Below are 24,175 nucleotides of genomic sequence, written 5' to 3'. Positions count from 1 at the left end.
TTAGGCTTGACATGTGAACACTTAGTTAATAGGCTACCCCACCATTCCAGAGAAAAAGATATGTCGTATCCCATGATGCTATGACTTAACATAACAGGCCCATGCTGATTTAGCTGAGATGAGTGGGTGAGTGAGGTTTTACGCCGCTTTTAGCAATATTCCAGCAATATCACAGCGGGGGACACCACAAATGGGCTTTACACATTGTACCCATGTCGGGAATCAAACCCGGGTCTTCGGCGTGACGAGTGAACGCTTTAACCACTATGCTACCCGACCACCCTAGCTGAGATGAGGGCAGTTTCAGTTGATCAGGTTATGGATAAAACCAATTGAAGCCAACAGCATATTATAAAATGCTTCTTTTTTATATGAATTTGAAAAAAGAAAATATTTTAAATAATAATTCATCAAATGCATCATACATGGTCTCTAGCCGCCACACACCTCCTATAAAGTGAACAAAGCCTTCACAAGAGTAAACATATTCACTAAACATCCTGCACTTTAAACGTATTAACATTTATTTTTTCATACTAACCTGACCGACAACTAACCTGACCGAAACAACTCCATGGCAAATCTGAGCAACCCAAGCTAATAATGAATAATCCCGAAAATGAAAGAGGTGTGGCCTAACATTCCACTCTGGTTCCTGTCTGTAGGGATATCAGCATAGAATTTTAATGTTGATACTGTATCAATACAAATTTATGAATATCGATACTAAAATAATGATCCACTCCCACAGAAATATTTACATTTGCTAGGTTACTTAAAATGGGTAACATGGAGCATAAGAAGGCAAAATAATTTAATGGATAAGCCTAGTTCAAATTTAGCATTAAGTTGATTAATTGCAGGTCTCGATATAAATTTCTATTTATACACATACAGAAATAACTAAATTTTGTTAAGAAAAATATATTGATATATCATGATACATTTGAGTTGATGTATCGATACTAAACTTTCCAATGAATGACACCCCTACCTGTCTGACATATCCTCAACCACCTTTTTAACTACTGTAGTAAACAATCTGTATAAAAGAACCGGTACCAAATGCCATCAATATCGCAACATTGCAAAAGCAACATAAACAAGTGCACTAAATGTAACTAGGAATCTAAAACTAACGAAACAGCATGAAGATGTAAACATTACAATAATACATGTCATCATGATCATAATCAAACAAAATCGTCAACCCTGATAACCTGAACAGCACCAGCTACACTGAAATAACAGACCAACAAGTTTCCCGGTTAACAAATCATTGATACATGATAATGTGCCTTAAAAATATATACCATAATTTCTTGAGTATAGTGCACACCCATGTATAATGCGCACCCCCAATATTTTGGAAAAAAAAAAAAATTTGAATGCCAAGCGCAGAAAAAAAATTACACTGTATACCTTTAGCGAAGTCCGGCAAACGAACGGGTGATGAGAAACTTGGTCAGTACAAATTCGAAAATTGAGATAAAAAATCACCAGACATGTTGATTTACCGTTTAAATTGTATTTTTTGTTCTGCTAGGCATTGTTTTATATCCAGGGATTAAGATTACCTTGTGTATTCAAAACTCTACTCAAAAGAAGTTAAAGAAAGCCTGATTCGTTCATATTACTAAAGTAATCTGTCATGCCGTGACAGATGAACTGTAGTTATATGAAAGAATTGGGTGTTCTACATCTTGCATGACAGATTAACTATTGTAGTATGAGAGAATCAGATGTTCCTCAACTCCCTTTGAGTAGGATAGATAGACGTGGCCAACAGTCAGCATTTGCAAGACAGGTTTCCAGTTTAACAGAGTCCAGACTATCAGGGTTTCCCAGAGTGTGTGGACAAAATACCACCAGAGATGGTCATATCTGTTTCACAACCTTCACATCAACTATTCAACTTTTGATAGGGATAATCCATTAGTTCCACGATACACAAGTGTTTATGTAGTTGTGTGTGTAGTAAATAGTATGAAATATCTCATACCCCTATGAAAATTTGAGTAGTATATCCATATATTAACACATCACATGTGGTTCATTATGCACAAATCTTATGTACAAATAGCAAGGCAGTACATGAAATATGGAATCAAGGAATCACACCTTGGACTCAAAGAATTCTTGGCGCTTTGATCGGCTTACATCACAACATGTCTTTACATTCACATACATGAAAACATGGTGGGCACAAACTCCAAGGGCCTGTTGAAATTTGTTCATTATACATAGTGTATATATAGTGAGTGAGTGAGTGAGTGAGTGAGTGAGTGAGTGAGTGAGTTAATATTTAACATCGAGAGATTATTACCCTCAGGTTTTCATAATAACCATAATTTTCATATATTAGGAAAATATATTGTATTCTCTGAGACTTTGGCAAGCATAGTGCATATTTTATATTCTTCCCCAGGGAGCTGAGAATGATAACTGGAATGCAAACAGATCCACTGATCGGGGAACAAATACAACCGCATTTGAGCAGATACACTACCTGGATTACTGCGGTATATATAAATGTAGAATATAATAATAATAATGTATATGTTGTTAATAGAGACGTTAAAAATGGTAAATTAGCCTGCCTGGTGCTCAGATCGTGTACACTCAACAGTATAATTCTAAAAACGTTATAAATGGCAAGTAATAAATAAAATACTAAACTCGCTCCCGTGTAAAACCAATTTTATGAAACTCGGGAATAGTTGTGGTATCTAACTCGCTTTCGCTCGTCAGACACCACAACTATTCACTCGTTTCATAAAATTGGTATTACACGGGAGCTCGTTTAGTATTCTATATATATGTTGTTAATAGAGATGTTAAAAAATGGTAAATTAGCCTGCCTGGTGCTCAGAAAATCCATTATACCCCATTTCATTTCACTTCATCTCACCTAAAGGGCAGAATGAAGAATGGGTCCCTTTTGATACAATGAGGACCACCAAGTGTCAACAGACTTAAGTTGATCTACAGGAGTATCAACAGTCGACAGTAATCCCCCACAATCTTTTCTTACATTTTATGATTATTATCTAGTATCTAATTTAGAGTAGGCTAAAAAATCCTGGATTGCAAGATCAAGAACTAGCATCACACACGTGTGTGTGAGGGGAATCAAACCCGAGTGATGACACAAGCCAACGCTTTAACCACACGTCTACCCTACAGCTCTTAGCTAAACTAAAAATATAAACTCTATATGGAAACAGTCCGTAAATATTATGAATATTTTGGCATCAGAACATATAACACTACATTGGAAGAATAAAAAAAACATTTTAAATTATTTCTACTCAAGACTTTTGTTGAACGAGAAGACATCTGTTTAGAAATTGTTTTAGCATCTTTCCTGGTATCTGTGGTAATTTTGGCAATGTTAGGCTAAAAAACATAATAGTCTTGGTTCTCAGGCACCACTCCCATCATCATAAAGTCTGCTGCACGTTTCATTCATATTTTTTTAAAAACATGAAAACATCCTAATACTTAAAATCCAATATAGCACACAGTTACTTCCCTTTACGCACTGGTTTACTGCACATCTTGTGTTATGGTCATGGCAGCAATAGAGTTTGCATGCTTATTAACGTAGGGAAGCCCTTTCCCAGGTTGATGGTTTATTTGGTTACATACGAGTTTGAACAAGCAAAGAAAACCAAAACCACTGCCTGCCCGCAGTATATTTTCAGCAGTCATTGGCTGAGAACCAATGGACCAGGTATCAAATATGGATCAGGGTTGTCACTTTGCATATTGCTTAGAAATGGCAGGTCGGTTGTTCAGAAGTCAAAGACCCAGTGGGGATTCCGGGTCAGAAATGGTTCCCAGCGACCAAATGTATCAGGTAAGATAAGATCGCTTTGTGCAAGTGGGCCCAGATTTGATTATTTACAGGCCACCGTCAGATAGCTGGAACATTGCTGAGTATGGCGTAAACAACAAACAAATAACAGAGGTCAAAAACCTGTAGCAATCCAATGTGATTAAGGTTTACTTAATCTACCTATATGTACCATAAGGACACAAAATGAGCAGTGGCACCCCTACTATTAAGCATCTGATTTTCAACATCTTCAAGTTAAGCATTATTGAAGCTCATGAACCATTAATGAAGTCCATGTAAATTCTAAAGACAGTTCAGTGGTAGTTACGTTCATTAGCAATTGGATGACAAAGGCTAAAAGAATTTTCATAAATCAAGTTAACAATGTTAACAGCCAAGGTAAAAAAAACTATCCACAGACGGGGCCCAGTTATCAGATCCATTGCCTTCATTATACACTGTTATACATAGTTTCATCTCAAAGAAAACAAGATGGTGGACAGCATAGATAACATTTCACAAATTGTACTCACGATGGGATTGAAACTCAGGGTGTCAGTGAGGCTTTTGTTTGTCTGTTGGTGTCATTGAGTCATCACATCTACCTATGGCCTATCTCATCATCTTGATAACATGGCACTTAAACCTGAATATCAGCTTCTTAATGCTCTTCAGCAAACCTTCAAAGTCTTTTCGGGAATACACTGTTGTGAGAATTCCACATGATCATGAATTTGGATTCTGAATCTCAGTAACCAGTAAAAGCATCACACAGGTCGTTTCAAGTAATCAATCGGGTACAACTGTCTTAAAAAAGTAATCATCGAGTCATGTTCATCAGTCCACAACAAAGGCATTTCCATGGTAGATGGATTTTGGATCAACCAATCATCTAAACGTCTCTACTAATGTTTCATTCTAGCATTTTGAAACACGCTATGACTATGGGTTTCACAATATGGATCTGTTGCATAAATGTATCGACCTAACTGGAAGCCTTCACTATGAACCTTGAGGTGGCAGTGCCATTTGTAAGACACAGAACTTCTTCACAAACGGTCCGATTAGGGTACCTTCTTCTATCTTATCAGCTGCGATGTCATAGTGATGAAGGAAGCAGTTGTCGCCAACACTCCCCACAAAGTACAGCATGTTATTGAGAATATTAGCCTCATTGAAGACATGGCCGATCGAGTCAGGGGTCCTCATAATCTTAGTCCACTGACAGGTCTCAATGTCGTACATCTCATTCTCCATGCAGTCCACAAAGGTGTTCACTTCCGTGGACATGTACCCTCCCAGGACAAACAGCTTTCCGTTATGATGGGTCATACTGTGCCCCTTCCGAGCCTGTAGCATGTCCTTGATGGGTTCCCAACTTTCCGTGGCTAGAGACAACTTGAAGGCAGAACCCATTGGGATTGGGTCATGGGGCTCTACAGAGATCCCTCCACAGATGAAGATGTTGTCCCCAGCAATGGCTGCTGCCTGGTCGTAGGAAGCTGTCAAAATGTTCGGGAGGGGGATCCAACTGTTGTCAGATGCATCGTACATTTCTGATGAAGACAAGATTGTGTCACTTTCCGTGTCACCAGTTGTGGACAGCTTGTGGTCCACGCCACCAAAAACAAAGATCCTACTTTCGTTGTTACAGATTGCAAAGGACACCCTACCTTGGGCCATCATGGCAAGCTCAATCCAATCTCGGTATTTGGGGTCAAATCTGAAAAGTCTCCTACTGCTGACTACCAATGGATCATATCCACCCACCGCATATAAAAAGTTGCCAACTGTCGCCAACTCTGTTGTCTCAAAATCGGTTTCTATATTTGCTTGGTTCAGCTCTTCAATTAAAAAATCATTCTTTTCAGGCGCTTTGTGCAAGAGAATATTCTGTTCTGTGTTGATGGACAACACAGTTGTGACAGTACTCACTCCACGGGCCATGAAGCGGTTGTCAGTTTTCATCACCTGTCCTGGGATGTCATAGTGGTACTGCTTGGCTTCTTCAACAGCATCCATGATCTCTGGACTGCTGGTGACACTTGGAGGGAGCAACGCCAGATCTTCAATATCGATCAACGGGAAACGGATGAGTCTGAGAAGAGGCAGTAGATGGTCATGCCGCTGCTCTATATCTGTATCCACCCACTGCAGGATAATACTGACAAGGAACCCCTCAGAAATATCCATGTAGATATCTTGTCTTAAGAACTCAGACAAAAGTTCAAAGGAAAGTTTTTTCAAAAAGCTTGAGTTTGGGTCTTCAATCAGTTTCAGGATATTGTCTGCCAAAAATCGAAAAATGTCAGGTTGGAGATTACCAAGTGAAAACAGTTCTGCCAAGTGCAGCACTTCCTCATAGTCGTCGAGCACTAGATGGCGCACTAAGTATTCACAACAGACTTCAATCAGCCATTCAACATGAAAGAATCGAGCTGCTTCTAACACATCAGCAACCACATCCCGATCAATAGTCACATGACCATGATAGAAATAATCTAAAATGACAGAAAACCCTCCCGGGCTGATATCAAGAAGCTCTATTACTCCCTTTTCTTTCTCCTTCATGTCATGGCTGAACATGGCAGAAAAGTAATCACTCGCCTCCATCAGTACATTTTTGTGAGCCTTGAAGCTGCTCTGAGCGACCTTGAGCTTCACGTCACAATTGTGGTCATACATCTGTTCCGTGACCTTCTTGTATTTGGTGTTGATGTACTTGATCTTTGTTTCCGTTACATAGATGAACTCCATTCCTGGGATTGAACTCTGTTCCTGTTCCGGAACAACTCGTGCCATTTTGTGGTCTGAAACAAACAAACAAATATCAATTCATTGAACTGAATGGATTTGTTTACTTCCGGCCAGATCTAGACCAATATATTTCCATTTTTTTTTACGAATGCCTAACCTAAATTTTACAAATGTAAAATCTGAATCTATGAAAATGTGTATTTTGCATTTCTTTTCGTATTTATCCTCATGATTATGTAGTAGATACTGTCATCAATGCCATAAACCAATCCAATAAACTGATCACCATCTGATAATGCTGCACACGAGAACTCCTAGTAGGAACTACTTGTATCAGTGTGTCATGAACCACATACATGTGAGTGAGTGAGTGAGTATGGTTTTACGCCGCTTTTGGCAATATTCCAGCAATATCACGTCGGGGGACACCACAAATGGGCTTCACACATTTTACCCATGTCTGGAATCGAACCCGGGTCTTTGGCGTGACGAGAGAACGCTTTAACCACTAGGCTACCCGACCGCCCCCATGTGATGTGATGCCAACACGCTCTAAAGTTTCCAGTGGGTTAGGAAAGGGGTTTACAATGTGAGAAAAAAAAAATGGCTGTAACACTTTTGGCGGAATATCAGAACTGTGGTGGTTCCCTGTAGAGAGATGGAAAATGAGTGTGACATTGCCCTTTGCTAACTCTAGTATCGGATAATACACAACAAAGGTTACTTCCATGATAGAAAATAGATATGTTACTTCAATTATTTCAAAAATAACATTATATGATAAACAGAATATTACCCTCAGGCCTTCCTGTTTTTTAAATATCATATTTTAGGAATTAATAATTGTATTACGCAAGCCTGGTAAGACATGATATTTACAATACACATAAATAATAGGAAATTAGGCTCAACATGCTCAAGTGAACCCAACAACATTTCTTCTATATTGTTTTCCTTTTTTGTAACAAAAAGAAAGAAGGAAACTTCTTTACTTCGGAGTTAGCGGAGTAATAACAGACTGTGAAGTGCTTGGATAAAACACACTACAGGTTTAACATGCTATCAATGATCACACAGCTGAGTCGGTCTGGACTTGGGTTGGCATGATTGGGGACCCCATGAACTTCCAGAATACCAGTCAAGGGGACACTGCGGATGATAGTGAGGTGAGGTGAAATCAGGTTTAACGTTGCACTGATAAAACATCGTGCATGCATGTTTGCGAACTAACGTGCGCGTGTGTGGCTGCTCGTACTAGTCCGGATTAACACTGTTGATATAGTGCTAGCCCACTGATATACCATGCCGCAGTTTCACATGGATACCCCACTTTAACACATTTTGACTCCCAAGCCTCAGCCCAGTTTTTGTTTTATCCCCAGGATAACAATAAGTACCATCTATCAACGTCTTTTGGAATAATGCAATGCAGCAAGGGGATCGAACCAATGAACTTTGGCTCTCCAGTTACAATAGTGAGGCCTGTAGGGACCTATTGGGCCCAGACTCCCGACAGGTACCATATAATATATAATCAGATAAACCTACTGTTGGCTTAGCGTTCCCGACATATAATATATAATCAGATAAACCTACTGTTGGCTTAGCGTTCCCGACATATAATATATAATCAGATAAACCTACTGTTGGCTTAGCGTTCCCGACATATAATATATAATCAGATAAACCTACTGTTGGCTTAGCGTTCCCGACATATAATATATAATCAGATAAACCTACTGTTGGCTTAGCATTCCCGACATATAATATATAATCAGATAAACCTACTGTTGGTTTAGCGTTTGCTCTTTATTTAACATTGCTGGCATAAATGTCTCTTAGTCATGATAATACAACTGAAATTGAACATGATAGTGCAATGCGTCCAATTATTCATTGTGAGAAAACACCATGTTCTTCACTCGTCTTACTTGGCTCTGGCAATCTGGCACCACAAACAACTTTTATGTATTCAAAGTGTATTATGTAGATGGACCTATCAGTTAATAAATACTGTAATTAAACTGAGACAGTATCTCCCTATCACACAGGAGTTGGATCTAGAATTTTGAAAGACAAAGTGACTTGACCTACGGAATAGGTAACATGTAAGGTGGGGTGCATGCACACACTCACACATGCACTCACACACACACTCACACACACACACTCACACATGCACTCACACACACACTCACACATGCACTCACACATGCACACACACACACACATGCACTCACACACACACACTCACACATGCACTCACACATGCACTCACACACACACTCACACATGCACTCACACATGCACTCACACACGCACTCACACACACACTCACACATGCACTCACACATGCACTCACACACACACTCACACATGCACTCACACATGCACTCACACACACACTCACACATGCACTCACACATGCACTCACACGCGCACACACCTGGATACGCCAGAGCAGGGTGTGCCACAAGGCCATTCTAGCTCTCATGTTTACTTTCAAAAATGACTAAGACAAATTTATATTATTTATTCTTAAGGTTACAAAGGCAAAATGCTAAAGTCTCAAAATGTTATTGATTGGGAATATAGTCAAGTGGAGAAGCAAACAAGAGGCCAACAGTTTCGGGTTCAGATCAGTTCATTTTCTCGGACATTAATTAACCAAGACATTTTTCAAATTTGGCCACGATAATAAAAGAAGAAAGTCCTATCAATAGTTGATAAAATCATTCAAATGTCCTATCGCCAGGGTTTTACACGTTGCAGAAATGTGTGTCCAGTACACACTAATGTATAAAATGGACTTAGAACAAAAGATATAGTGTATCCCCCTGGACACACAGCAATATTCATTGCACCAAATTCTTAACATGAAACAAAGGTCCTGTTATTCTTAAATTCTTAAATCTTATAGTACAGTACACTACACCATCTTATTAGATTACAGGACAATCAAATGTCCAGTAAGCATGGTAAGGACCCTTGAAATTAATTATTGGGAGTCCCATGGAAGTCCAGTTTTGCAAGTCAAGGTATACCGGTAACCTATTTGTCTCAATCAAACCCATAACTCCCCCCGCCCCTCCCCCCGCCCCTCCCCCCCTTACCACGAGACACAAACAAATACAACCAGTCATCCATCACATCTTGGTGCATGGCTGTCTTCACTCAGCTAGGTGTGGCCCTGTCTTACTCAGCTAGGTGTGGCCCTGTCTTAACTCAGCTAGGTGTGGCCCTGTCTTAACTCAGCTAGGTGTGGCCCTGTCTTAACTCAGCTAGGTGTGGCCCTGTCTTAACTCAGCTAGATGTGGCCCTGTCTTAACTCAGCTAGGTGTGGCCCTGTCTTAACTCAGCTAGGTGTGGCCCTTTCTTAACTCAGCTAGGTGTGGCCCTGTCTTAACTCAGCTAGGTGTGGCCATGTCTTAACTCAGCTAGGTGTGGCCCTGTCTTAACTCAGCTAGGTGTGGCCCTGTCTTAACTCAGCTAGGTGTGGCCATGTCTTAACTCAGCTAGGTGTGGCCCTGTCTTAACTCAGCTAGGTGTGGCCATGTCTTAACTCAGCTAGGTGTGGCCCTGTCTTACTCAGCTAGGTGTGGCCATGTCTTATCTGGAAAGTCTTCAAACTGGGAGGCAGGTCGAGTCAGCTTCAAGTCAGCAATTCAACAGTGAATCAAGACCAACAATTATTTCTCTGAAAGATGCCAAACATTTTTCTTCAGAACATCTAGCATGTCCAGTGAACGATTCTATTTTGGTGACCCATGAAGAGAATATATTTTAATGAAGCATTGTCACAAACAGATCCTTTGTCAATGGATTTTTCAAGGCCTTTGTCTATTTTTGAACTTTTCATAGGATAGTCTTCTAAATCAGATGTATCTCACAAGAAATCAAAATAATCTTTAGGACATTCTGGACAACAAGCGTCAGTGTCTGAGAATTTCAACCAATGTAAAACTCTGCAAATTTGTGTATTTTTTAGAAAGGTTTTTTCTTCATCTTTGGCTTGAGGTTGTTTAGGTCACTAAGTTCATGGCAGAAAATACATGGTAATTCTGTAAGAGCAGGCTGCTTAGACTATGCTTACAGTATTCCCTTGATTAAAAACCTGGTGATATATTTCTTTCAGACACCCTTTATCTCCAGATTTCATTAATGCCCAAAGTTCATAATTTCAATTTCAGACTAATGACTCGCTCAGACCGATCTTAGGTACTATAGACTCTAGCAGGAACAATGTACACACACAGTAGTTGAAATACTCCCCAGCGTTTAATCATGGCCTGGCATATAATCTGGTGTTCAATCAAGACCCAGCATTTGTTGTCTTCAGATACCCCTTACCCAAGCATTACCGGTAAATCAATATGATCAAGGAAATATGGTATAGTAACTAGGGCTGGGACGAGTCCGAATTTACTACCCGGGGACCCACTGCTCTATTACCCGACTCTATCCGGGTACCCGCTGTAGGTCTCGAGAGACAGGTACAAAATGTCCAATTGGGCATTTTGTTTTACCATAGCCCTGGCAAAACGTATTTGGATACATGTATTAAACAATCTGGTCATGTATACACTGAAGTTGACTTAAGTTATATCTTTATTCAACCATATGAAAAGTCAGAAGGAATGGGTGCATAGTCAGAAAGAAATGCGAACATTCGTGACTTGTAGTGTAACCATAGAGTTCTAGATACTTTTTGTCATTAAACAATATATCACGTGACTAATCACGGGTCCGGGTAGTCCTGTGGGTACCCGGGTCCTACACAGTACCCACCCGACCCGGGTACCCGAGCTACCCCTCCCAGCCCTAATAGTAACATACCAGTACATATGTACTAGTTTCTATGAAGACTTTGTTTTTTCTTCATAAGAGGACTGCAATGTCAATGCATGCAATCAGTAATTATTTGAAAAGTGAATCACGTTACACTAATTTTTCTTAGATTCTGATCCATCCAACAAGCAAAGATGACGTGGTCGGCCAAAAATGGCAAACATAAACAAAATGTGACTATTTTAAGTTTATTTTTATAACTATTTTTATTGCTGACTAGTCAGTCAAGTCATAAACCAGAGCGTGCCATCTGTGTATATGTCTGGCCTTCTACTCATCATTGTTGTCCCACTGATGCAACTGTAATACAACGTGTGTATGGTGTAACATATCACTTCCCCATCCCCTTATCCTGATAAAGTGCATCACACTTGTGACATCCTCAGTCTCGCCGTCACTAGTGTCAGCCTCTACGCGGCACAGAAACACATTCTCAGCCTCAAGTGCTTGAATCAGCTATACCGTTACACTGTTATACAATGCCTGCGTGCATGCATGTTATTCAACGCTGCTATGTGACAGCATCTTGTACAAAATCGAGTCTGGACCAGACAATCAAAGTAAATTTGTTGAGGGTCTTTTTAACTGCTGAGACCACATGGTCTGTTAACTAATTTCAGTAATGTGAAAACTTCTCTGCAAAAAGGCAGGGATTTGCAGACACGAAGTCCTGCAAACAAGAACAGATGCCAAAAAAGTACAGGATGCATATAATTTGTCTGACCATTGCTATTTCATAATGATACCACTTAAAACTACTTGCTGCCTGTAGCCATTACAAGTATACCAAACAGAGTGGAATGCTTCGTGCTCTTCTAACTCTAGTACTTGTAGATTTGTTTCAGTTTGGGAACTCAATGCTTATTTGTAACGAAAGGCCGCTGCGCATGCGCAGTGTTATGTCACTTGTGGTAGGGCATGCCCAGTATTACGTCACTTGTGGTAGGGCATGCACAGTATTACGTCACTTGTGGTAGGGCATGCACAGTATTACATCACTTGTGGTAGGGCATGTGCAGTCTTATGTCACTTGTGGTAGGGCATACACAGTCTTATGTCACTTGTGGTAGGGTATGCGCAGTCTTATGTCACTTGTGGTAGGGCATGCGCAGTCTTACGTTACTTGTGGTAGGGCATGCACAGTATTACGTCACTTGTGGTAGGGCATGTGCAGTCTTACGTCACTTGGGGTAGGGCATGTGCAGCCTTATGTCACTTGTGGTAGGGCATGCGCGGTATTATGTCACTTGTGGTAGGGCATGCACAGTCTTACGTCACTTGTGGTAGGGCATGCACAGTCTTATGTCACTTGTGGTAGGGCATGCGCAGTATTACGTCACTTGTGGTATGGCTTGCGCAGTCTTATGTCGCTTGTGGTAGGGCATGCACAGTCTTATGTCACTTGTGGTAGGACATGCGTGGTCTTATGTCATTTGTGGTAGGGCATGCGCAGTCTTACGTCACTTGTGGTAGGACATGCGCAGTCTTACGTCACTTGTGGTAAGGCATGCGCAGTCTTACATTACTTGTGGTAGGGCATGCACAGTCTTACGTCACTTGTGGTAGGGCATGCACAGTCTTACGTCACTTTTGGTATGGCTTGCGCAGTCTTATGTCGCTTGTGGTAGGGCCTGCACAGTCTTATGTCACTTGTGGTAGGACATGCGTGGTCTTATGTCATTTGTGGTAGGGCATGCGCAGTCTTACGTCACTTGTGGTAGGGCATGCACAGTCTTACGTCACTTGTGGTAGGACATGCGCTGTCTTACGTCACTTGTGGTAGGGCATGCGCAGTCTTACGTCACTTGTGGTAGGGCATGCACAGTCTTACGTCACTTGTGGTAGGGCATGTGCAGTCTTACGTCACTTGTGGTAGGGCATGCACAGTCTTACATTACTTGTGGTAGGACATGCGCAGTCTTATGTCACTTGTGGTAGGGCATGCGCAGTCTTATGTCACTTGTGGTAGGGCATGCAGAGTCTTACGTCACTTGTGGTAGGGCATGCAGAGACTTATGTCACTTGTGGTAGGGCATGCGCAGTCTTATGTCACTTGTGGTAGGGCATGCAGAGTCTTATGTCACTTGTGGTAAGACATGCGCAGTCTTATGTCAGTTGTGGTAGGGCATGCGCAGTCTTACGTCACTTGTGGTAGAGCATGCAGAGTCTTATGTCAATTGTGGTAGGGCATGCGCAGTCTTACGTCACTTGTGGTAGGGCATGCAGAGTCTTATGTCACTTGTGGTAGGGCATGCGCAGTCTTATGTCACTTGTGGTAGGGCATGCGCAGTCTTACGTCACTTGTGGTAGGGTACTGTTTCAATTTAGGATTTTTCTCAGGGACCCTCATCCTGTAACCTGGGACCCCTACAGTTCTTGGCTTTGTAAAGGTTAGACAACGGGTGGGTCGCGATACGATATGTATCGCTATACAGGGGTCGCGATACGATACGTATCACGATACAGTGTTTACTGGTACAAGCTAGGCCAAGTTGATGTCTTTCTGCTCTCTAAAAGATGTGACAAGTACAGTTGAAGAAGATATAAGGTGTTTATTTACTGTTATAGCAAATTTTCAGCAATACAGTATGTTTTACTGAAACAACAAACTGGCTTTGAAATTGTTAAACGTATTTCATGTTTAAAAGTACCGTATTTTCTTGAGTATAGTGCGCACCCATGTATAATGCGCTCCTCAATATTTTGGAAAAAAAAGAAATTTGAATATCATGCGCAGAAAAAAATTACACTGTACCCCTTCAGTGAAGTCCGGCAAACGAACGGGTGATGAGAAACTTTGTCAGTACAAATTCGAAATTTGAGATAAAAAATCACCAGACATATTGATTTACCGTTTAAATTGTATTTTTTGTTCAGCTAGGCATTGTTTTATATCCAGGGATTAAGATTACCTTGTGTATTTTCTCGTAAACTAAGCCGGACACAGCTATCAGCTGTACACACGTTTTCTTGGAATCTACCGGTGATTCGGTCAAGACACACCCAATGATATAACTTTACAGGATTTTAATGCAAGGATCAGCAAAAGTTGTATCTGAAACTATTTTATTATCAGGAATAATATATTCCAATATCTTGTTAATTTAGATGCAGCTTTTACAAAACATATTTAAAATAATAATAACCCTAAGTGAAGCAGCTGATCGCTATTGCCGGGTATTATTTTTTACATGGAACCAGTCTGACCAGTCACCGTCAAGGCTCCCGTGCACGTGATCGCATGAATTACGTGTTGACATAGAATCGTCCAACAAAAACAAATATGACTTTTAACGAATCAAAGTATAGCATTTATGATATATGTATCCATTCTCTGTCAACTAAAGTTAGTTTCAAGGCATCAATAGCGGTAATCTGACCGTGGTTGCTGTTAATAACGGTGAGTTGTGTGATCTTCTGATCGCTTCACACACGATTTCGCCGAAATTAATAAAAACAATATTAAAAGGAATTTTGAATAAAATTAATAAGATAAGTTACAAACATAAGTCCAGATATACAAAGAACACTTTTTATAGCCAGACAGTGTAATTACATGAATAATTTGCGAACGCCAGTATGGATTTGTTGACATGGTATTTCCGGTGTTACGTGCACGGTAATGTCTTTCCATGGGGGAAAAACATCAAAACTCATTAAGTAAAACTGTGTTATGGAAATATTGTATGTATCGTGATACATGCTTTCCAAATCGATGCATCGTATCGTGGGCTGTTCATCAGGATACAATACTGTATCGCCGTATCGTTACACCACTATGGCTTTGAGTCCCTTAGCCCCAAAATAGATAACCCAGTTTAATCCCTTAAAAGGGGTTTGACTTAAACATATTTTCTCTCTCACACACACACCCCCCCCCACCCCGACACACACGTGTGTATAGATAGTATAGTAGATACCTTTACTTTTCTGTGTGGGACCAGTTATAGCTTACAATGTGTATGTGAAAAAAACACAAAAACACTTTGACTTCTATCGACAAGAAGGTACATACATAAGCAACAGCTGTTTCGCCTTTATGGCTGACATGAGTTTCCCGTGGATCAATTGCCAATCGACACATTCGGGAGGAATAAATGCTGTTGCAAAGTAGCAGTTTCTCCCACTGCATGGTCTTTTCCACCACCTGTTCAAGCATCAGTGTCAGGGGAATAAAAACATTGATCCCACACGTGAGACGATATGGCATGCTCTGAGTGAGTGAGTAAATACTTAATGCCGCATCAGCAATTTTACAATCAATCATGGCAGTATGTTCTGATGAGCATGTCTCTATAAAAGAAGAAACTAAGATGAATTGTGTGCATGTCCGAAACCGAAGTCCAGTAATATGCGGTTTATTTTTATCTGTTATCTTAGCTGATCAGATTAAAATCTCTGTAACTGAAAAAAAAGAAGTTTGGGTCAGAAGATTCCAAAGTTCTTTAAACATGTTACACAAAATGATATCCAGAGATATATTTATGCTGATCTGGTTGAGCAATCAATACCTCCATAAACAATTATAACAAATATTACATATTTGTTCACATGAATTATGGGACAGCCTCTGTAATGTAGTGGTAGAGCGTCCGCCCGAAAGAGCGGAAGGTCTGGGGGGTCAATCTCCGACTGCGTCATACCAAAAAACGTTAATACATGGTACTTGTTGTTACCCTGTCTGGCGCTCTGCATTAAGGGGCTAAAACAAGGACTGGTCGGCTCGGAGTCAGTATACTGTGTCTGAGTGGGGTATTCATGTTAAACTGCGGCATGGTATCTCAGTGTGCTAGTACTACAAATCAGCATCAGTCCAGACTAATACAAGTAGCCACACACACATGCACGCACGTCGCTATACAAGTGCAATAATCTTGGACGTGAGTTTGAACTCCATTTCACCTCACCTCACATGAATTATCATTAAACTAAGGCCCTTATTTCTATAGTATCCAGTCACAGTGGAGTGCTGTGGATGCCTGTGTGTATTGATCTGTACCAGTGTTTGAAAGTAATAGCAGTATTATCAGCAGATTAAATCACAATAAGGAAAGCTCAATCATTCCAGAAAACCTTTTTAATTTTTAACACTGCATGCAATGACATAAATAATATTTTATTAGTCAATTTCAGATTAAAGTATTTTTTTACCTAACTAAATACCAACATAAATATGGTAGCAGAGAGAAAAACATTATTTGAAGTTTCAACAAGAAAAAAATATTTATCATTTATATGAAATTGGGTTAGCATTTTATTGTTTTATAATCACTTAAATATGGATTTAGTTGTCAGTGTATGAACACAGAGACTGTACAACATTGTTTTGGTCACGGCAAAACAAAACACAAAATTCTGTCTGGACAGCCTTAAATCAGTTCTCAATGGTCAATATACCTTCATTTCCACATACCTTCATTTCCACATACCTCACTTCCCACAAACCTTCATTTCCACATACCTCCCTTCCCACATACCTTCATTTCCACATACCTTCATTTCCACATACCTCACTTCCCACAAACCTTCAGGTTTGTGGAAATGAAGGTGTGGAAATGAAGGTATCTGGAAATGAAGGTATGTGGGAAGAGAGGTATCTGGAAATGAAGGTACCTTACCTTCATTTCCACACCTTCATTTCCATACCTTCCCTTCAACACCTTCAATTCCACAAACCTTCATTTCCACACCTTCATTTCCACAAACCTTCATTTCCACAAACCTTTATTTCCATAAACCTTCATTTCCATAAACCTTCATTTCTACAACTTCATTTCCACAAACCTTCATTTCCACACCTTCATTTCTACAAACCTTCATTTCCACACCTTCATTTCTACAACTTCATTTCCATAAACCTTCATTCCTACAACTTCATTTCCACACCTTCATTTCTACAAACCTTCATTTCTACAACTTCATTTCCACAAACCTTCATTTCCACACCTTCATTTCCACACCTTCATTTCTACAAACCTTCATTTCCACAAACCTTCATTTCTACAAACTTTCATTTCCATAAACCTTCATTTCTACAACTTCATTTCCACACCTTCATTTCTACAAACCTTCATGTCCACACCTTCATTTCTACAAACCTTCATTTCTACAAACCTTCATTTCTACAAACCTTCATTTCCACACCTTCATTTCGACAACTTCATTTCCACAAACCTTCATTTCCACACCTTCATTTCTACAAACCTTCATTTCCACACCTTCATTTCCACAAACCTTCATTTCTACAACTTCTTTTCAACAAACCTTCATTTCCACACCTTCATTTCTACAAACCTTCATTTCCACAAACCTTCATTTCTACAACTTCTTTTCCACAAACCTTCATTTCGACACCTTCATTTCTACAAACCTTAATTTCCATAAACCTTCATTTCTACAACTTCATTTCCACAAACCTTCATTTCCACACCTTCATTTCCATAAACCTTCATTTCCACACCTTCATTTCTACAAACCTTCATTTCTACAAACCTTCATTTCTACAAACCTTCATTTCCACACCTTCATTTCGACAACTTCATTTCCACAAACCTTCATTTCTACAAACCTTCATTTCCACAACTTCATTTCCACACCTTCATTTCCACAAACCTTCATTTCTACAACTTCATTTCAACAAACCTTCATTTCCACACCTTCATTTCTACAAACCTTCATTTCCACAAACCTTCATTTCTACAACTTCTTTTCCACAAACCTTCATTTCCACACCTTCATTTCTACAAACCTTAATTTCCATAAACCTTCATTTCTACAACTTCATTTCCACAAACCTTCATTTCCACACCTTCATTTCCATAAACCTTCATTTCCACACCTTCATTTCTACAAACCTTCATTTCCACAAACCTTCATTTCTACAAACCTTCATTTTCACACCTTCATTTCTACAACTTCATTTCCATAAACCTTCATTTCCGCAAACCTTCATTTCCACAAACCTTCATTTCCACAAACCTTCATTTCCATACCTTCATTTCTACAAACCTTCATTTCCACACCTTCATTTCTACAAACCTTCATTTCCATAAACCTTCAGTTCTACAACTTCATTTCCACACCTTCATTTCTACAAACCTTCATTTCTACAACTTCATTTCCACACCTTCATTTCCACACCTTCATTTCTACAAACCTTCATTTCCACAAACCTTCATTTCTACAACTTCTTTTCCACAAACCTTCATTTCGACACCTTCATTTCTACAAACCTTAATTTCCATAAACCTTCATTTCCACACCTTCATTTCTACAACTTGATTTCCACAAACCTTCATTTCCACACCTTCATTTCCATAAACCTTCATTTCCACACCTTCATTTCTACAAACCTTCATTTCCACAAACCTTCATTTCTACAAACCTTCATTTTCACACCTTCATTTCTACAACTTCATTTCCATAAACCTTCATTTCCGCAAACCTTCATTTCCACAAACCTTCATTTCCACAAACCTTCATTTCCATACCTTCATTTCTACAAACCTTCATTTCCACACCTTCATTTCTACAAACCTTCATTTCCATAAACCTTCAGTTCTACAACTTCATTTCCACACCTTCATTTCTACAAACCTTCATTTCTACAACTTCATTTCCACACCTTCATTTCTACAAACCTTCATTTCCACAAACCTTCATTTCCACACCTTCATTTCCACACCTTCATTTCTACAAACTTTCATTTCCACAAACCTTCATTTCCACAAACCTTCATTTCCACACCTTCATTTCCACAAACCTTCATTTCCACACCTTCATTTCTACAAACTTTCAATTTCACAAACCTTCATTTCCACACCTTCATTTCCACAAACCTTCATTTCTACAAACTTTCATTTCCACACCTTCATTTCCACACCTTCATTTCCACACCTTCATTTCTACAAACTTTCATTTCCACACCTTCATTTCTACAAACTTTCATTTCCACACCTTCATTTCCATACCTTCATTTCCACACCTTCATTTCTACAAACTTTCATTTCCACAAACCTTCATTTCCACACCCTCATTTCCACAAACCTTCATTTCCACACCTTCATTTCCACAAACCTTCATTTCCACACCTTCATTTCCACACCTTCATTTCTACAAACTTTCATTTCCACACCTTCATTTCTACAAACCTTCATTTCCACACCTTCATTTCCACAAACCTTCATTTCCACAACTTCATTTCCACAAACCTTCATTTCCACACCTTCATTTCTACAAACCTTCATTTCCACACCTTCATTTCCACAAACCTTCATTTCTACAAACCTTCATTTCTACAAACCTTCATTTCCACTCCATCATTTCCACAAACCTTCATTTCTACAAACTTTCATTTCCACAAACCTTCATTTCCACAAACCTTCATTTCCACACCTTCATTTCCACAAACCTTCATTTCCACACCTTCATTTCTACAAACTTTCAATTCCACAAACCTTCATTTCCACACCTTCATTTCTACAAACCTTCATTTCTACAAACCTTCATTTCCACTCCATCATTTCCACAAACCTTCAATTCCACAAACCTTCATTTCCACACCTTCATTTCCACACCTTCATTTCCACAAACCTTCATTTCGACAAACTTTCATTTCCACACCTTCATTTCGACACCTTCATTTCCACAAACCTTCATTTCCACACCTTCATTTCCACACCTTCATTTCTACAAACTTTCATTTCCACAAACCTTCATTTCCACAAACCTTCATTAACACAAACCTTCATTTCCACACCCTCATTTCCACAAACCTTCATTTCTACAAACTTTCATTTCCACACCTTCATTTCTACAAACTTTCATTTCCACACCTTCATTTCCATACCTTCATTTCCACACCTTCATTTCTACAAACTTTCATTTCCACAAACCTTCATTTCCACACCCTCATTTCCACAAACCTTCATTTCCACAAACCTTCATTTCCACACCTTCATTTCCACAAACCTTCATTTCCACACCTTCATTTCCACACCTTCATTTCTACAAACTTTCATTTCCACACCTTCATTTCTACAAACCTTCATTTCCACACCTTCATTTCCACAAACCTTCATTTCCACAACTTCATTTCCACACCTTCATTTCTACAAACCTTCATTTCTACAAACCTTCATTTCCACACCATCATTTCCACAAACCTTCATTTCTACAAACTTTCATTTCCACAAACCTTCATTTCCACAAACCTTCATTTCGACACCTTCATTTCCACAAACCTTCAATTCCACAAACCTTCATTTCCACACCTTCATTTCCACACCTTCATTTCCACAAACCTTCATTTCGACAAACTTTCATTTCCACACCTTCATTTCGACACCTTCATTTCCACAAACCTTCATTTCCACACCTTCATTTCCACACCTTCATTTCTACAAACTTTCATTTCCACAAACCTTCATTTCCACAAACCTTCATTAACACAAACCTTCATTTCCACACCCTCATTTCCACAAACCTTCATTTCTACAAACTTTCATTTCCACAAACCTCCATTTCCACAAACCTTCATTTCCACACCTTCATTTCCACAAACCTTCATTTCCACACCTTCATTTCCACACCTTCATTTCTACAAACTTTCATTTCCACACCTTCATTTCTACAAACCTTCATTTCCACACCTTCATTTCCACAAACCTTCATTTCTAAAACTTCATTTCCACAAACCTTCATTTCCACACCTTCATTTCTACAAACCTTCATTTCCACACCTTCATTTCCACACCTTCATTTCCACAAACCTTCACACCTACAAACCTTCATTTCCACACCATTTCATTTCTACAAACTTCCATTTCCACACCTTCATTTCCATACCTTCATTTCCACACCTTCATTTCTACAAACTTTCATTTCCACATACCTTCATTACCACACCTTCATTTCTACAAACTTTCATTTCCACATACCTTCATTACCACACCTTCATTCCAACATACCTCCAATTCCAATTCCACATACCTTCATTTCCATGTACAATAAGCTATGGTTATTATGAACTCAAAGGGACCACTAATTTTAGTCTGCTGTAACCGAAGTTCGTAATGCTCATATATACAGCAAATAGACGGAACCAAAAACAAGTTTGTTTCATCCGTCAGTTAGCGTGTTTGTTTTAAACATAGTTTACTGTACCTTCATTGAGTTGTGTTTTTTTCTCAGAAGTCTACTGCCCCTGAAAAATGTACTTCTTCCATTTTTTAAAATTCCATTGTAACCCTAATGATAGAGTCCTGTGTGTCAGGCAACAGCCTGTGTGTCAGGCAACCCATAACAACCAATGCAATACCAGAGCTCCAGATAAGCTGCGTATCTGCATAAAATACGCATCAGAACTGCAGAAATACGCAGTAAAATAAAAACCAAGCGTATCAAATACGCAACGAACATAACAGGTACGCTACAAAAATATAACTTGTGCATATCATCAAAATATTGTGAAGTAACCCTGCATATTCGATTAGCAAATCAGCAACTTATTTTGAAATTATAAACGGGCATTCCGTCAACCTTGCCAAACTCCAAGATGAGTTACATCATGATCATTTGCCATCACACTTTCTTGTGGAAGTATCGTGGTATAAAGCTCTCGAACCCACACGACACCAGCTTGCAGGGACTAGATGTATAGTGGTTTTAAATATTAAACTTAAATACCCACATGTGTAAAAACTAGTGGGTAACCGAAATTTGAATACCCAGATAGAATTACTGATACCCAATGATTTTAAAATGCATGGGTAAAATACCCACAACACCAAAAGCTTATCTGGAGCTCTGAATACCATTTGTAATTGAATGAATATATATGATCTGGCCAATGAACATCGTGATAAGAAACGCGCTTGACTAAGAATATATAGCTCCTGACAGTGTTTCCCTATGATACAGAATGTATGATGCTAGGACATGCGCTGTTCAGGAATTTCAATTATGATTTTTGATGGCTGTGAATTGTTTTATTAATCCTTAAGATTAACTTATTATTTATGAAATTATGAAACATGTGACTCCTTGCTTAGCATTTCTATCACACAAAATTCCAACTACGTAAACAAACCATCTGTCAAATTGAAATTTTATAGGTCTATGATTGGTGACCAATGGCCATCTGAAACCCTGGATTATTGTAAAAGCTTAAATTAGAGACCATTTAATGCAAAAAAATTATCTGTTGAACCACAGGCCTAAACTTAAACTAGAAATTCTCAAAACTGTGTTTTCTACCCCAGCTAACTTCAAGTTACAAAAGTAACACCGAAATTATTATAAAATGAAATATTCAAATTTTTAAAGTCTTTTTTATTGTTATAATACTTTAAATTGAAAATATGCATAACTTATTTGCTATAGTCAACGACATTTGGTCCCTTTCTATGGAACAGGTCATATTTATTATTAGGAAGTTTATAAAAAAAAATCAGACATGGGGTATTTCAACATGCTGAATGAAATTTAATTTACAAATAATCATGAGAATTTAGCTCAAAAGGCATTTGCCTTTCAACAGCAATTTTCTGAAACAACATCCAAGGGATGTGAAGCAGATCTACTAGTGTAAGTTCTCCAACAGGCATGCTGACTGAGCCACCATTCACGATGACTCAGCCTGGGACAACCGCACAGCTTGTACATCAAGTCAAACCACTCAGGTCTCAATAGCGTCTGGGCACTCTGTCCCAGTTAACCTGAACTTAATAGCTCTTCAAATATTCTCCCTTGCACATTATATTCACGAGGTTCTAAAACGTCTGATACTGCTTGAAAACAACCGAATACATAAATCATCATTGCATGGGACGTAGCTTTTGTAATGTATGAATGCAATGTGTCCTTAACAGCTCTTTAATGAGCGAGTTGCCTGTGGTGACCTATGTCGAGCGAATGTCGAGTGACCACTTACAGTACATATTACACATAAAATACAGTAAATGAATAACAATATTTTAGAGTCGACAATCAGTACAACAATAATCATTCTACAATTTCAGTAAGTAGCTTGTAATCTTGCCATCTCTCCTTCACTAAAAATGTTCTTGTCATCAGACATAAGTATACGGGATTATAATTATGTAAATCCCTTTTAGCAAGAACACGCTTGTCATATTCAACTCCTACAAGTTCGCATGTTGTCTAACTGCCTCTACATGTTTGTGGGCAATTTTTGGGCCTGGCGTGCCCCGCCCACGTCAATGATAATCGCTTTATTTGTATTGACATTATGTCTACACGATTATCACTGTGCATAGATAAATATACGTGTGCCTCTAGCTCCATCGGGGACATGACAATAAACTCAAATTCAACGAAAGAACTTACCAGCAATGCGACTTCGTCTTTCCTGTCAGGTCTCCGGAAGGAAGAGCAGGTAACTCTAGGGGCACCTGCAGAAGTTCTGCGACAGTAAAATCACTTCAAGGGAACGGCGGTCTGTGTTAGAAGGTGGATCGTATCTCTCGAATTGGAAAAAGAAGGTTACGATATAAATCAGTAATTCGAAGTTTTGACTCAGATAACGAAATTGTATGGGTTATTTCTACCTATTTTTGCTTTTTACTATTACCCAATAAACATGTCATGCTGGATTTAGATGATTCCGATTAATTATAACACCACTTTAATGACCCCTCGTCTGTTATAAAATAGAAGAGCAAGTTGTAATATACAATGCAACAAAATAATAAATAGCATTGTATGACG

The 24,175-nt window shown here is 39.1% G+C and overlaps 1 protein-coding gene across 1 annotated transcript; it reads right to left on the bottom strand.

Annotated features, from left to right (window-relative positions):
• Positions 1-4,593: 4,593 nt before the first annotated feature.
• LOC124121110 (kelch-like protein 15) lies at positions 4,594-23,843 on the bottom strand. The gene is made up of 2 exons (XM_046484093.2): positions 23,795-23,843; positions 4,594-6,651 (listed from the first exon to the last, which is right to left on the bottom strand). The coding sequence occupies exon 2, from the start codon at positions 6,641-6,643 to the stop codon at positions 4,844-4,846; it is 1,800 nt and encodes a 599-aa protein (XP_046340049.1). The 5' UTR covers positions 6,644-6,651; positions 23,795-23,843; the 3' UTR covers positions 4,594-4,843.
• Positions 23,844-24,175: the final 332 nt, after the last annotated feature.

Source organism: Haliotis rufescens, unplaced genomic scaffold, assembly GCF_023055435.1.
Source record: "Haliotis rufescens isolate VD_foot unplaced genomic scaffold, xgHalRufe1.0.p SCAF_16, whole genome shotgun sequence".
In the NCBI taxonomy this organism is placed as follows: Eukaryota; Metazoa; Mollusca; class Gastropoda; order Lepetellida; family Haliotidae; genus Haliotis; species Haliotis rufescens.
This window is presented reverse-complemented; position numbering and strand designations above follow the sequence as displayed.